The sequence below is a fragment of the Tasmannia lanceolata genome, unplaced genomic scaffold (assembly GCF_043159265.1).
Source record: "Tasmannia lanceolata isolate RefF3 unplaced genomic scaffold, GAP_Taslan_0.1 ptg000006l, whole genome shotgun sequence".
NCBI classification, from domain to species: domain Eukaryota; kingdom Viridiplantae; phylum Streptophyta; class Magnoliopsida; order Canellales; family Winteraceae; genus Tasmannia; species Tasmannia lanceolata.
This window is the reverse complement of record NW_027518683.1, coordinates 15,076,563-15,093,386: the sequence shown is the minus strand read 5'-3', so window position 1 is coordinate 15,093,386 and position 16,824 is coordinate 15,076,563. Positions and strand designations below refer to the sequence as shown.

General features: G+C 46.3%; 1 protein-coding gene across 1 annotated transcript in view; it reads right to left on the bottom strand.

The window, feature by feature from the left end:
- Nucleotides 1-4,546, bottom strand: part of LOC143879852 (transducin family protein / WD-40 repeat family protein) — a 34,499-nt gene extending 29,953 nt beyond the window's left edge. The window contains exons 1-2 of the mRNA XM_077382498.1: nucleotides 4,320-4,546; nucleotides 1,188-1,215 (exon numbers count right to left, since the gene is read on the bottom strand). Of these exons, the coding sequence (XP_077238613.1) occupies nucleotides 1,188-1,215; nucleotides 4,320-4,445 (154 nt within the window). The 5' untranslated portion in view covers nucleotides 4,446-4,546. The remainder of the gene's footprint in view (nucleotides 1-1,187; nucleotides 1,216-4,319) is intronic.
- Between the last annotated feature and the right edge of the window lie 12,278 nt (nucleotides 4,547-16,824).

Below are 16,824 nucleotides of genomic sequence, written 5' to 3'. Positions count from 1 at the left end.
ACCATCACTCCCAATAAATCTGTCCTATTGAGTTGCACATAATATATTGCAATTTTGGATCGATGAACTAACTCATGTCACGTAATAGTTGCAAAAGGTAATTGCATAATAACAAATATGGCCATGACATCTTGCAACAGCACTTCTCATAGCACAGAGAGAAAATGGTAGCGATGTGCACATGATGAGCTGATAATCTATAATACCAAGCACCAACAACAAGATCACAAAGCAGCTACTTGTGCATGGGACAGAAATGACAGGCATGAATAGCATTTTTAAAATGTCAACTGGTAACTTCAAAAGTTAAAACACAGCACGGCAGTCATTGGCATTCTCCCTCAAAAGGAGAGTTCATCGTTCTTCCACCCTGATAACTTCCTATCCATTCGCTCTAAAACCGAAGCCCAAATATTTAGGACGTACAACAAAGCCCAAATGAAGTGATTTAAGAACAGCAAAAGCCAAAGGAATGCCCAAGTATGTGATTGGTAGCTTCTCGATTTTACATCCCAACTCCATAGTAAAAGCTTCCATTCTATCCTTTTCCACATTGCAACCAACCATAGAAATCTTCCCCATATTGATCTTAAGGCTTGAGACAAAAAAGAACAAAATGAAGGGCTTAGACTGCTTAAAATCAAGTGTCATTGGCAAATTGGAGTTAAGTTATAACATCCACCCCCTCAATGATTCCAATAGTGGCTGCTTTGGATAGGATGCTACTAAAAGACTCGAAAACAATAGTGAAGATGCAGCAATTTGGACACTTTCCACACTTCAGAGAATCAAGCCCACCAATCCGTGAATAAAATACATAAAGAAACTACAATAAATAGATTTTCCAAGTTGGTAAAATTTGTTGATTTCTTAGCATTCAACTACAAGTTTATTTTCCCTTCTTTTTGGAACATTTCAACCAAGAGTTTTGAGAACCAGATTTCCTCGTTGTGCATGGATCTTTCACAAAACTTTGCAACAACTTAAGTCAGATGTTTCTTTTTGCTCAAATAAAAGAGTGCATAAATATGATCTGACAATATCCAGGATGGCGTTAGCAATCATAGACAATTAAGGATGCAACATATTTTCTATTTATTCAACAAGATGACTCAAAACATGAACAATTACACATAGACACACACATACGACAGCAATAAAAAGGGCCTAAAAGCTCGGAGCCATACCTACAAGCACCAATGTCAATTTAGCGCACTGCAAAAAAAAAACGAGAAAAATAAATAAATAATAAACAAAAAGTATTCCAATTAATTTCCTCTAAAAGAAAATAATGCAGTTCCATATATCCACATCTACGCATGTGTATATAGATGTTCACTACACAAGTGTGCATACAAGTTCATATTTCATTAAATAAAAAAGAAACTTGTATAACATCGTAGCGTGGGCATAAAATATATGTATTGCATAAACATGCATTAGAAAGCATGTTTCTGTGCATCCATACATACATATGCACATCTATGTATGCAGGTCTTTGTGTACTGTATATTCAAAAGATGGATATGGACTTTTTTTCTTCAATAACCAAGATATCCATACCAATGCAAAAGAAGAGTATCTACATCCTCCATGTAAAAAAGGATATTAAACAGTAAAACCATTAGATGAATGCGATAACATGTAAGTATCTATGTACATTCATATCTATGCTACCTAAGTAGAGCATGAGCACGGCAAAAGCATGTCATAGTTAAGCATGTCATAGTTAAGGCAGTCACACTTGAAATTGAAGTGTGGGATTATGCTTCAAAATAAAGTCCTCACTCCTCAGCATGGACATGAGCTCATCTCTAAGCATTTGGGTCCATTACATACCAATTCGAAAAGAGGACCACATCCCACCCATTGTTTGATGCCAAAGGTTCAAACACAAATCATTTCAGAAATCACTTGAAAAAAATAAAATAAATGGAATACAGTGTGTTTTAAGTTCATCTCATCATTTATTCACCTTAATAGTAACAAATAAATTACTGATCAAAAAATTTCCCCTATCAAAAGTGAAAGGACACGTGAATTTCCAGTGTAACTACAAAAAAAATAAAGAAAATTCATGCATTAATAGTGTTGAGAAAATCCGTGGGGCAATCCGATCCGATCGTGCACAAATTAAACGGAAAAGTAAAATAAACAAACAAGCCACAAGATGAACACCGATATTTTACATGGTTCGGCCAAGCCTACTCTACGGGCGAGAAACACGATCTTCCACTATGAGAAAAACAATATACAACGATTACAATGGATTAATCGCAAACCCCAAACCCTTTCCTTGCTTCTCAAACCCAAGACCGTACACAAGAGATAAACCCGAAAAAGAACCCAAGAGAAAACCCCGAGATGAAAAACCCCTTCTCTCTTTCTCTCTCTTTTTCTTCTCTCTCCTTTGGCAGCCGACACACCAAAGACAGCTTCGCCGCAACCCAAGAGAGCAACACTTCTCTTTTTATAGTTTAGTTTTCCCCAAAAGCTAAAAATAGAAATCTCTATTTTTGCCTTTGCCTTCCCACCCAAGCAACCACCGTGGGTGGGAAATAAGGCAACTCTCCCAACAATCTCCACCTTAGCTAATTTCCCAGCCACTTGAAGATTTTCCGTTGATGTTGCCACCGATCCGCTATCACCGCAAACCACCATTGGCCTTTTGAAGTACTAGCTACACACCCTCGAATCACCTTAGTTCTGACTCCTCCCGATTCGATCAACATGGCCAATGCACATGTGTAGCTGCCAACCCGTTGACTCACCTGGTCAACCTTGGAGAGGGATCTCGATCCATCCTCTCCAACGCAGGTACCGTCATCCTCTTATGCTTGTCATCCTTTCTCTTCAACGGCTTTCCCTTCAACGCCTTAGCCAAGCCCTGTTGAACATGGATGTCCTTCACCCTCATCTGCCATAGGGTGAAACTGCTCTTTCCGTCAAATATGTCGATGTTGAACTGAGTAGAACTTGATTTTACCGCCATCTCAAATTACTTCACACTTCACGGTGCAGCACTCTACCTCGCACGAGAATCTTTCCTGGACAATCTTTCTACTCCCAATAATCGCTCTAACAGCGATCCAACAACAACACCCACGATCACTCCACCCGGCCTTGACGATCGCTCCACCTGAGCTCTGATACCACTTGTTAAGAAAATTCACCGGGCAAACCGATCCGATCGTGCACAAATTAAACGGAAAAGTAAAATAAACAAACAAGCCACAAGATGAACACCAATATTTTACGTGGTTCGGCCAAGCCTACTCCACGGGCGAGAAACATGATCTTCCACTATGAAAAATACAATATACAAGGATTACAGTGGATTAATCGCAAACCCACAAACCCGCAACCCTTTCCTTGCTTCTCAAACCCAAGACCGTACACAAGAGATAACGCGAGAGATAAACCCGAAAAAGAACCCAAGAGAAAACCCCAAGATGAAAAATCTCTTCTTCCTTTCTCAGTCTTTTTCTTCTCTCTCCTTTGGCAGCCGACACACCAAAGACGTCTTGCTTCGCCGCAACCCAAGAGAGCAACACTTCTCTTTTTATAGTTTAGTTTTCCCGAAAGCTAAAAATAGAAATCTCTATTTTTGCCTTTGCCTTTGCCTTCCCACCCAAGCAACCACCTTGGGTGGGAAATAAGGCAACTTTCCCAACAAATAGGTTTGAGCAGCTCTTTCTTTTAAAAAAACAAGAACAGAATATACTTAAAAGCATCAGGAGCACAAAATTGTACTAATTGACCAAAACATACTTGTAAATGACCATAACGCCCTCAATTCTCGCAAGCCAATATCACAGGATAGTGAATTAGTGAGGTAATATGTTCATCAATTTAAAGCCAACAATATAAGAAGGTTGCTTACGCCATCTTTAGAAAGTAACGAGTTTTATTGTGATTCTCGATTAACCTTAGACTCAAGTTCTGGGTCAAGAGCTCACAAATTAAAAAAGAAAAAAAAAACACCTATAATTACCATACTAACCTAAATTCGAATGGACTTCATTCAACTTAAAGAGACAAGCGGATGTCACTTCACTTAAATTTAGGGGCATTTTAGTCATGTAATAAACTTTAGGGTTTATGCCATTCAAAAAAAAAAAAACAAATTTTAGGGTTTAAGCTCATAAGATTCATTCGAACAAGAAAAGAGGAACAGAAGCATTCATTTGGGTCGTTTACCATTAGACATCAAATCAAAACTAAACTTGGTGAATTCAAATACAATAAATACAAATACAAACCTTATAATCCAATGCAAGAAACAGAGATTATACGGGTAAATAAATAAAAAAACTTACGTCGTAAATTTGCCATGCTTTTCCGACGCTAACGGTGACGAACGTTTCGGAACCCAATCTCTGGACAGAGAAAGGAACGCCGCTCGTTATATAACCTATCGCTCGGAAGGGTTCGAAAATCCCCATTTTTACAGAAAGAGATGAAGGGGAAAAGGGCGGAGTAGGGGGCGAAAGAGAAAATGTGAACAGAACAGGGAAAGAAAATAGAGATGAACGCTCGTTAGGGCGCCACTACGTTGTATACATTAAGACACGCCACTGTTATATAGTGGGCCCGAGCATTGGTTGGGAAGTGATGATGTATTTTTTGATCCCTTTTCTTCCCTGGGCCAGCCCCTCTAGTGTATTAATGACCGTGGTAAATTTCGGGTTTTGGTCGAGACCAAAATGGAAATCAGGTACATTTAGGGGTGGTTATATGGTTTAAACCGAACCGAATAGACCGAAATTTGGTAACTGAAATTATTTCGGTTACCGAAATACTAAACTAAACCGAAATTATCCGAAACCGAACTGAAACTTAACCGAATAAAAATTCGGTTTGTGGGAGAAAAAGAGGGAAAAATCAAAATCTCGGTTTGGATCGGAGGGCTAGGATCATCCGATCGAAATGATTTTTTGAGCACAACCTAATTAAGTTGTGATCAATCAAATGGACGGTTTAGATCATCCTATGGAGTGCACATATAGCACTTTTTTGGAAAAAAATGGTTTTTATCCATAATTTCGGTTATTCGGTTAACCGAATTATTTTTTTAGAAAACCGAATAACCGAATTTCCAAAAAAAAAAAACAAAACCGAACCGAACTGACCAATTCGGTTCGGTTCGGTTATTCGGTGTTAACCTAATAATGGTCACCCCTAGGTACATTATCAAATTTCGAAGGCAATTCCATTTCTCTCATAATTTAAGGAATTTCACCCCAAAATCTATATTTTATTTAGGAAAATGATGTCAGCACTCCAATGTTTTGATAAATATGAGCCAGATATCCTGTGGTGGAGTATTTAAAGGGCTTAAAGAGAGTTTTTTTTAGAACCGTGATATTCTACTGACCTTTTAAATATTACATGACAAGATACCTCGCACATCTTTATAGAACACTGAAGTGCTGAAATTAGGGTTGCAACTTGGGTTGGGTAAAAGCCGACCCGCATCAACCTGATCCCAAAAACACCTGGGCCGGGTTTAAGGGGTGTGGGTCTTGGGCCGGGTAGGGTTGGAGAATCTAAAACCCAAGTTATTCTTGGGTCGGGTCGGGTTTAATGGCTCAAAACCCGGAAACCCGTTTTACTTCCACTTTTATCGTTTTTATTATTATAAGATGGGATTTGCTGAAGATTCTGCAGATGGATAAGTTTGAAATTAAAATTGGAAACTACTTTATTCACTCATCAAATTCCTTAGCCCCCCTCTCTCTCTCTCTCACAGCTATAGGCAATTTGTTGCCGTACCAAGTTATCTGTATTTAATCATCACCTTGCTTTTATTTATTGTCCATCGCAATCCCCTGCAAGTTGTCACCAGCCCAATTCGCACTAACCAATTAACACAAGTGCTGCATTGGTTTGCTATTTTTCAACTTCTAATACTTGGAAGACCTACATCTCCAGTGCAAACAATTCACAAAATAAAGTATTGTTTGAAAACTGACTGGCCTGAAGACGTTGTTTATAAGATCATGAACCCAACCCAAGGTTGCAGCCCTGAAAGTTGCTTCTGTAGATGCCCATGATGGCCTTCCACATGCGGCTCCACTCCGAAAGGCCAATGCAATCTCTGATATCTCCGTGCTGGCTGAACCATCACCAAGGACATGATCTAGGATTGACTCAACTACTTGTAGCTCCTTTTGACCTCTATGCCCACTACCTGAAGTTCTATAAATCTTAATCTTGCCCTTTGATTTTCACAGCTTTCAGATAATGGTATTTCTACAACAACAAAAAAAAGTCCATTTGATGTGTTCTAATAATACAAAGGTTTGATGTCGCCTCTTGCTACAAATTAATCACTGCTCGTCTCTAAACCTTTGATGTTGCCTCTTGCTAAAAACTAATCAGTCCTCGTCTCTAAACCTGACAAATGCTATGGACCAATCTACATGCAGAAGCAGGATAATTGGACTACCTTTTCGTATGTTGTAATTTCTTATGAACATTTACATTCATTCTTGGTTACGATGAGTTTTTTTTTTTCATTTCTAAATTTGTAATATATTGCAGTACATGTATCTCGAGAGTGTGGAAAACCCGGCCCGACCCAACCCGAAAAACTATCCTGGATAGGGCCGGGTTTAGGAATCCCGGGTTTTTTAAAATTAGACCTGACCCGACCTGAATTAGTTTCATGGGTAGGGTAGGGTAATGGAAAACCCGACCCGAGTTGCAACCCTAGCTGAAATCAATGCCCATTATTTAATATTTTCCCAATTTTCAGCCGAAATTCCTTAAATTTTGGTATTTTTGCCTGAAAATATCGTTGGAGGTAAAATATTATTTTATTTGATAAAAGGGTTCCTACGCTTGAGCATAGATAGCTTATTTGCGCTCGAGTGCTAAAAGGGGGGGGTTGATCCTAAGCATTCATTTGACAAGGCCCATCATGGATGGGGGGCGTGCAAAAAAAAAAAAACCCAGCTCGATCGGGCCATCTTACTATCTTAGGTTGTCAATTTGTGGGGCTGAAAAATGGACAGATATGTCCATTTTCGACCCCACAAATGGACACCCTATGGTGATCCAATTGAGCTGATTTTTTGTGGACACCCTATCCATAAAAGGGCCCATCAAATGAATGCTTTTTGTTATGCCTAAAATCGGTAACAGGTACAGCAGTGATGTAAGAGCTGAGCTGGATGACTAGGGGAGCTGAGTCCGGAGGGACCGGAGTGAACGAGGAGTGAGGTGGTCGAGAACGAGTCCTGCTATGAGGGCTGAGTCCTGCACAAGGCAAGCGAGGTCAGAAGACCAGACCGGGTTTTACTCCGGACAGGCCCTTCGACACTCAAGTCAGTATGAGCAGGAGTGAAGGGGAGATGTCTAAGAGTTTAGGGAGAGAAGGGATTTTCGCATTACCCATTGGTCTGAGCTTTGATCCTCTATTTATAGGGAAAATCTGGTGAGGTGTCCTGGACAGGTGTCCAGGACAGGTGGCGGCCTGTGAGAGGCTGGAGTTCACCTACTCCAGGACAGGTGGCAGGCTGTGAGTGGCTGGAGTTCACCTGCTCTGGGACAGGTGGCAGCCTGTGAGTGGCTGGAATTCACCTGCTCTGGGACAGGTGGCAGCCTGTGAGTGGCTGGAGTTCACCTGCTCTGGGACAGGTGGCAGCCTGTGAGTGGCTGGAAATTCACCTGCTCTGGGACAGGTGGCAGCCTGTGAGTGGCTGGTGTTTTTACACCCCATCAGTTGCCCCCCAGTTTTTCAAGTCATTGAGTGACTTGGGAAAGTGTGGTTGATCGCTTATCTGGATGGACAGGTGTTGTGTGGAAGTGAATCGGAGGGTTCAGTCTGGAGGTCCAGTCCGGAGTCCAGCTGGAAGTGGAGTCTGGAGTCCGGCTGGAAGTGGAGTCCGGAGGTCCAGTCCGGAGTCCGGCTGGAAGTTGAGTCCGGAGATCCAGTCCGGAGTCCGGCTGGAAGTGGAGTCCGGAGATCCAGTCCGGAGTCCGGCTGGAAGTTGAGTCCGGAGATCCAGTCCGGAGTCCGGCTGGAAGTGGAGTCCGGAGATCCAGTCCGGAGTCCGGCTGGAAGTGGAGTCCGGAGGTCCAGTCCGGAGTTATTTTTGTCGTCTTGCGGCCAGTCCGGTTCGGGCCGGACTGGTTTTTGTCGTTTTGTTGAAATGCGTTATATCTAGTTCGAATTTTCCCGGACTGATTTTTGTCGTCTTGCGGCCAGTCCGGTTCGGGCCGGACTGGTTTTTGTCGTTTTGTTGAAATGCGTTATATCTAGTTCGAATTTTCCCGGACTGATTTTTGTCGTCTTGCGGCCAGTCCGGTTCGGACCGGACTGGTTTTTGTCGTTTTGTTGAAACGCGTTATATCCAGTTCGGATTTTCCCGGACTGATTTTTGTCGTCTTGCGGCCAGTCCGGTTCGGACCGGACTGGTTTTTGTCGTTTTGTTGAAACGCGTTATATCCAGTTCGGATTTTTCCGGACTGATTTTTGTCGTCTTGCGGCCAGTCCGGTTCGGACCGGACTGGTTTTTGTCGTTTTGTTGAAACGCGTTATATCCAGTTCGGATTTTCCCGGACTGATTTTTGTCGTCTTGCGGCCAGTCCGGTTCGGACCGGACTGGTTTTTGTCGTTTTGTTGAAACGCGTTATATCCAGTTCGGATTTAAAGATACAGTACGGAGTGCGGAGCGTGGAGTGCGGAGCATGTAGTGCGGAGCGGAGATGTGAATTTTCATGCACGTAGGAACACGCGCGTGCTTGATCGTATTCTTGAGTGGGAGAATGTGTCCGTCATAAATATGGGACACGTGGCCCATTCGAGTGTCCTCGAGATGCGTGCGTCGTATTTAATGCCCCACCGCCTCTGAAAAGCTATAAAAGGAGGTTTTACCCCCTTTCATTCTTTACTTTTTACTTTTCATCTTTTCTTCTTTTTCTTGCTCTGGGAGCTTCGACTTCTCAGTTCTCAGTTCGCAGTTCGCAGTTCCCAGTTCGAGTTGCGCAAGGACTTGACGAGCTCCACTCACCGGTATTCCTCTCAGCCCTTCTCTTTACTACATGTCTGATAGTAGTAATTCGAGTTCCGAGTCCGGTACGGAGTCCTCCACTAGCAGTAGTTCAGAATTTAGGCCGCCGCAGAAGCCTGTAATGGCTAGGGCGTCCGCTAGAGTAGATCTTGTAGATAGTGACGACGAAGGGGACAAGGAGGAGGTGTTTTTAGACTTGAACGCCACTCCAATCCCCACTGTTAGTCTCTCCCGAGCAAAAGGGAGTGTTGAAAGTGACGTTGCTGAGGCGTCTACAACATTCCCTCCTGGTCAGGCGGTGGAGGTAGTCGCTAGAGCGCGGATGGATGCCAACCCAAAATACAACCTGCGAGCTTTAGTCGAAGAGAACTACCTCACCAGGTCCATGCTAGGCGATATTAGGAATAAGTACTGTGTGCCTCCAAGATTTGAACTGAAGGCAGCTATAGAGGGAGACATGGCCTGTAACGAGAGTCGAGATCTCTGTATTTATGAGGAGTCGATGAGGGCGGGACTCCGATTTTCTCTGCACCCATTCTTCGCAACGGTGCTTCGATACTACGGACTGGCCCCGGCTCAAGTAGCTCCGAACTCATGGAGACTACTGACTGGGTTCTTGTATCTTGTCCACGGCCGGTTAGAGAGGAGCGTGAGCTTGTCGCTATTCCGTGCTTGTGCACATCTGAAGAGGCATAAGGAAGGGGGCTGGATCTACATTAGCCAGCGCCCTGAACTCAAAATCATTACCGGTATCCCTTCGTCAATACATTCATGGAAGAATAGGTTCTTCTACGTCGAGGATAAGGAGGTCAATGAGCCCTGGCCTGTCCCTCTAGTGTGGGACACTCCGGACACCTCCAAATTAAGTCGAAAGCCGCTCCTCGAGAGTGAGGACCAGGAGACTTTCGTCTTGATGCGGAAGGAGATTGAGCAATCAGGCCTTATCCGCTGTGCAGAGTTCTCAGGAGAGGAGGTGCTAGTTGGGCTGGGCGTGAGTGTCGCGACTCCAGAACGTATGTGGCTAGACCTGTCTTTTAGAATAGTTTTACTTTTATATGCTTGCTTCTGACTGCTTGCTTGTCTGGCAGAAATGAAGAAACAATCGATTGTCGAGAAGATAAGACAGGGAGCCCAGCCACGAGCACAGGAGGGTGCTGTACAGGCACAACAGGAGCGCCAGAAGAGAAAGACGACTGTACTGGGGAGTCCGGCCCCGTCACAGGGCACTCCTCCACCCCCATCCCAGAGGCCCAAGACTACAGTGAAGCTAATAGGCCCCTTTGCTCAGGGCGGTGGTTCTTCTAAGTCCGGTGGTGCTTCTACCGGAACCGGTTCTGGAGCTCGTCCTCCTACGGGGCTTAGTGAGCACGTCTTTCGACCCAATTGGGCCGTTCTGAAGGATGACACTGCCCTAGGCGAGAGCCGAGTGGCAGCAGAGATCATGAGCAAGTGTTTGCTGCGGAAGGACAAGCAACAGATCCTTCACGAGCCGCCAGCTACATGAGAGGAGGCTGTGTTATCCTCCGCTTACCAGGTAAGGAAGTGGTGATCCGTTTGCTAACTTTCTGCCCATTTATTCCTTTCATCGTACTGATGCCTGTTTCTTTCTTCAGATCTTGCTCTACTATAATGACCTCAAGGAGAAGAGTAAGAAGTTCTCCCAAGCCATTACTGCATCTGAAGAGGTAAACGGAAAGTTGGCCGCTGAGGTGCAGGAGCTTCAAACGAGCATCGGGCGAGTAGAGGAGGAGAAGAGGTTGTTGAAGGAAGATCTGGCCGCAGAGAAGAAGAAACTGGTCAAGGCTGCTGAAGCCATGGAGGCTCAAAGAGGAAGAGCCACCGAGAGGCAGGAGAAGGCAGTGAAGGAGGCCACAGAGGCGAAGGAGGCTGAACTTTTCAGCCTGTCGAGCGAGGCCTATAGTCTTGGATACTACGACTGCCTCCAGGAGCTCCAGGCCTGCAATCCAAACTTATTGATGCAGAACATGACTCTCCCTGCCAGGCCGAAGATTACTGATGAGGAGCCAGATGCTCCTGCTGATGCTCCTGCTGACATCACCTCTCTTCCAGATGCATAGTATTATATTTTTTGTTTGTTTGTTTTGACCTCTTTTTGTAATGGTCCTTGAGACCCTACAACTCTTACCAGCCTTTTTAAAGTGAATTTTGTAATGGCCCTCGAGGCCCCACATATTCTGATCAATGAAATCATATTTGTCTGTCTCTGATACTTCTCAACTGAGTGATTTGCTTGACTTGTCTTTTTAATTTTGATGACCTGGGACTGAGGCTGTTGATAGTCGAATTGTGACGAACTGGTCTTTTAACAAGTACCCAAGTTCAGGAACGACAAGTACCCAAGTTTTGTGAACTGGGTTTCCAGTAAGTACCCAAGTTTTGTGAACTGGGTTTCCAGTGAGTACCCAAGTTTTGTGAACTGGGTTTCCAGTGAGTACCCAAGTTTAAGAACTGGGTTTCCAGTGAGTACCCAAGTTTAAGAACTGGGTTTCCAGTGAGTACCCAAGTTTTGTGAACTGGGTTTCCAGTGAGTACACAAGTTTAAGAACTGGGTTTCCAGTGAGTACCCAAGTTTAAGAACTGGGTTTCCAGAGAGTAAGAGTGAAACAAAGTCTGCAAAAGAGATTATTTATTTATAACAACAAATTGACAAATTTACAAAGTCACCTTTTCACGCTGTACATTTTGTCTATTGATAATATCTCCTGAGATTTTTGGAGTTCCAGGCGTGAGGTAATAAATGCTCTTCCAGTGTCTCCAGTTTATAGCTTCCTGGCCGGATAACTTCTTTCACTCGATATGGCGCTTCCCAAGTCGGGGAGAGTTTCCCGACTTTCGTCGGTTGGGAGACGGCTGCCTTTCTCAGGACTAAATCTCCTGTCCTGAATTCTCTGGGGTGAATCTTGGAGTTGTGATAATTTGATATCCTCTGCTTATAAGCGGCGACCCGGATTCGAGATTCTTCCCGGATTTCTTCTAGTAAGTCGAGATCGGCACGGAGCCCGTCGCCGTTAAGCTGCTCGTTGAAGCTGGTGATTCGGGGAGATGGAGCGCCTATATCGACTGGTATCACAGCCTCAGTACCAAAGGAAAGGTTGAATGGCGATTCACCAGTCGCCGTGCGAGGAGTAGTGCGGTAAGCCCACAAAACGTGATAGAGCTCATCTGCCCAACGGCCAGCTTTTTCGTCCAGCCTCTTCTTTATTCCCTGAAGCAGGATTCTATTAGTTACTTCCGTTTGCCCATTGGTCTGGGGGTGAGCGACCGAAGTAAATCTCTGTTCAATTTTTAGGTCCGAGCAGAACTTTCGAAAGTTCCGGCAGTCGAACTGTTTGCCGTTGTCCGTGATCAAGATACGGGGAATCCCAAATCTACAGACTACTGCCTTCCAGAAGAAGTTCTGCACATTCTGCTCAGTGATCTGGGCCAGAGGTTCTGCCTCCACCCACTTAGTGAAATAGTCGATCGCCACTACCACGAACATGCGCTTTCCAGAGGCCGGTGGGAAAGGGCCCAGGATGTCCATCCCCCATACTGCGAAGGGAAGCGGACTAATAATTGGAGCCATTGCTACGGCAGGCTAGTGGATGGTAGGAGAGAACTTCTGACACTTCTCACACCTTTTAACCAGATCCAGGGCATTCTGCCTGATAGTAGGCCAATACAGTCCTCTGAGCAGCACCTTTATCGCCAGGGCTTTGCCCCCCAGATGTTCTCCGCAAATTCCTTCATGAGTCTCTTGTAGTGCATACGCGGCGTCGCTTGGCCTCAGACACTTCAGATATGGGAGAGTATATGACCTTTTGTATAGATTGTCACCACTGAGGGAGAATCGGGCAGCTCTCTGTATCACCTTACGAGCCTCTTTCTTATCCTCCGGGAGTCTAGCATCGCGCAGATAACCCATGATCTCATCCATCCAGCACGGCTCATCTTCCACCTGCATGACTTCCATGGCTTTACTGTCGATGCTGGACCTCTGTAGAAACTCCATGTGTATGCTTCCGAGAGTGGTATATCCAGAGGCAGCCAGTTTTGACAGCACGTCAGCTTTGGCGTTCTCTGTTCTTGGCACTCTGATGACCTCGAAACTTGCAAACCGGCTGGAGAGTTGGCGAACCTTGGCGAGGTATTTAATCATACGCTCGTCTCGGGCTTCGTAGACCCCTTGGATCTGGTTTGCTACCAGCTGCGAGTCGCAGTATGCTTTCAATTTTTGGGCGCCGGTCTGAATCGCAAGGCTCATTCCGGCAAGCAGGGCCTCATATTCCGCCTCGTTATTTGATGCACGGAACCCGAATCTCAGGGCGTAATCCGCATTGAACTCATCAGGCCCAGTGAGGATGAGGCCAGCTCCACAGCCGTTTTTATTTGAAGATCCGTCGACGTATACTTCCCAAGTCGGTGTGCTGGTTATGGAGTCCTGTCCGGCTGAAGGTGGCCTGATTTCTGTCCGAGTTTCCTCTGTCATACGCTCTTCAGGGACTACTTTCTCTACAACTGGGAGCTGCAATGCTTCAGGGTCGACGACCTGCTGGGGGATAGTGCACTCTGCTACAAAATCTGCCAGTACTTGGGCCTTGATAGCTGGCCTGGGTGCGTACTGAATATCGAACTCGCTTAGCTCTACAGCCCATTTCACAAGTCGCCCGGAGATATCTGGTCGATGGAGAACTTGTCGAAGTGGCTGATCAGTCAAGACCTTTACAGTGTGAGCTTGGAAGTACGGCCTTAACTTCCGGGCGGCCATTACCAGCGCGTAAGCCAATTTCTCGACCCGCTGGTACCTTGTTTCTGCGTCGTGAAGAACCTTGCTAACATAATAAATAGGTTTTTGCTGGCGGTGCTCTTCACGGACGAGTACAGCTGCCAGAGCCGTGGAGCTGATGGAGAGATACAAAAATAGCTCCTCGCCCGGCTCCGGCTTTGTTAATAATGGCGGGGAGGACAAATATCTTTTCAGTTCTTCGAATGCGACCTGGCATTCTTCCGTCCAGGGCGCGGTCTTGAGTCCCTTGACCGCGCTGAAAAAGGGGAGGCACCTTTCTGCCGATTTGGAGATAAAGCGACCCAACGCCGCTATCATTCCTGTGAGCCGCTGGACTTCCCTGATGGTTTTTGGGGCAGTAAGCTCCATTACGGCTCTGATCTTTTATGGATTTGCTTCTATCCCTCGCTGGCTCACCATGAATCCTAAGAACTTCCCCGAGCTGACACCAAATGTGCACTTGGTGGGGTTAAGTTTCATGTTGTGCTTCTTCAGGACCTGGAATGTTTCTCTGAGATCAGACGCATGATCCTGCGCACTCCGACTTTTGACCAGCATATCGTCTACATAGACTTCCATATTACGGCCGATCTGGTTCTGAAAAAGTTTGTTCACAAGCCTTTGGTAAGTGGCTCCGGCATTTCTGAGGCCGAAGGGCATAACTCGGTAGCAGTAAGTCCCTTGATCTGTGACGAAGGAGGTCTTTGGTATATCCGACTCGTACATCCTGATCTGATTATATCCGGAGAAGGCGTCCATGAAGCTCAACAGTTCATGACCCGCTGTGGCGTCAATGAGTTGGTCGATCTTCGGGAGTGGATAGCTGTCCTTAGGACAAGCCTTATTCAGATCGGTGAAGTCGACGCAGGTCCTCCATTTCCCATTAGTCTTCTTGACTAGGACTACGTTTGCCAACCAGTCCGGGTATCGAATCTCGCGAATGAAGTCAGCCTTCAGAAGCCTCTCCACTTCTTCTTTTATCGCCTGCCGCCTTTCGAAGGCGAAATGTCGTCTCTTCTGCTTCACCGGTCTGCAGGTTGAATCAACGCCGAGCCTACGTGTGCTGATCTCTGGATCAATGCCGGGCATATCGGCGGGAACCCATGCAAAGACATCTGCATTGTCCTGGAGAAAGGTGGTGAGCTGGTGCTGAATGTCGGTGCTGAGGGAGGAACCAATCAGAGCGACTTTCTCACTGTCCTCTGGGCACAGTGGGATGGAGAGGAGGTCTTCAACAGGTTGAGTCCCTCTGAGCTCGTCCCTTACATAGAGCAGTTCAATTGGCAGTGACTCCACTGCATTTTTGCCTTTAAGTGCCGTTGCGTAGCACTCTCTGGATTGAGGCTGATCTCCTCGAACTTCACCCACACCATTGGGGGTTATGAACTTCTTTTTTTGGTGGTAGGCCGAGGCTACTGCACGGATGAGGTTCTGGCCAGGCCGTCCCAAGATAGCATTATAGACCGAAGTGGCCCTTACTACTAGAAAGTTGACCATGGCGAAAGCTTGACAAGGTGGATCTCCGACAAGAACAGGGAGCTCGATTTGCCCCACCACTTTCACGACCTCTCCGGAGAAGCCAAATAAATCTGAGTTTGCCGGCTTCAGACGGTCGTCGCCTATCATCATTTTCTCAAAGGCGTGGTAGTATAGAATGTCCGCCGAACTTCCATTGTCTACGAGGATTTTCTTCACCTCCCAGTTGGCGACGAGCATGGTTAGAACCAGTGCATCGTCGTGGGGCAGGATAAGATTATCCAGATCTGCATCTGAGAAGGAGATCTCATTCTCCGTTCTCGTCTTTTTGCTGGTTGTGTGCACGGCGTTAACTCGCCGTGCATATGCTTTGCGGGCGGTAGAAGAGGTGCCCCCAGCTGCAGGCCCACCCATAATTGTACCGATGACCCCCCTTGGCTGAGGTTGGGGTGCCTTGGGCTGCGCATTGGCCAGCGGAGGGGTTTTGTCCCGAGCAGGGGGCTGCTGTGACCTTCGAGGGCTGCGGCCCTGGGGGCTCTTTCCTCTGCGCTCTTGGTTGCGGCTGTCAGTTCGGATATACTTTTTCAAATAGCCCCGGCTGATGAGTTGCTCGATTTCCTGCTTGAGTTGCCAACACTCATCCGTGTCGTGACCGTGGTCCTTGTGGAACCGACAGTATTTTGATGGATCTCTACGGTTTCCTTTGGAGATCATTCTAGCGGGCCACTTCACGAATTCCTCTTCGCTGATTGCAGCCAATATATGTTTCCTTGAGGTATTGAGAAGCGTGAAGTTTTCCTCTCTTCTTTGCGGAGGCGGAGACTTCTCTCTTCTGGGAGGTTTATCCTCCCTACGCTGCTTGGCGGGATTTTTCTCCTCAGAGGTTATCCTCCGATTTGAGTTAAGAGCTGCCAGTGTCTCTTCCACCGTGATGTACTCCTCTGCCCCGGTCATGATATCTGCCAGTGAGAACCCTCTGGGTGCTGGGGCACCCAGAACATCATCAGTGAATGGCGTCCTGCTTGAGAACGCCCTGGAGACGGGCCGGCCCTGGTCCTTCGCCAGTTCCTCTATCCGATGATCCATCTCCTCCATTCTCTGTAGCAGCGGATCCGTCCTGTGGTCCAAGGACCTGATCCTTTCCACAGACTGGCTCGCCGCGGAGCCGGATTGGCTCTCCCGACTCATACGACGAGGTCGGCGTTTCGCTGGTGGCGCACGATCTTCATGAGCTCGGCGCCTCTGTGCGGAGGGGGAACACGACCTTTCACGGTGATGAGGCTCTGTTTGGGCATGCCTCGTCGTGGGGTGAGGGACTTGTCTGGTGGAATGATGAGTTCGGCCCTCACCATGGTGTGATGACTCTCCCCTGTGGACGTCTGGCCTTCCTTGGACAGATCGCGGAGCCTCTGGGGGAGGTTGAGGGGGCACTTGAAGTAGTTGCTGGTATTGCCCAACGAGGGTTGTCATCTGCTGAAATAGAGCTTGTACTTGCTCCGGGGTGGGCAAGGGATTCAGATGTTCTGAGCGAGCCGGGCTCTG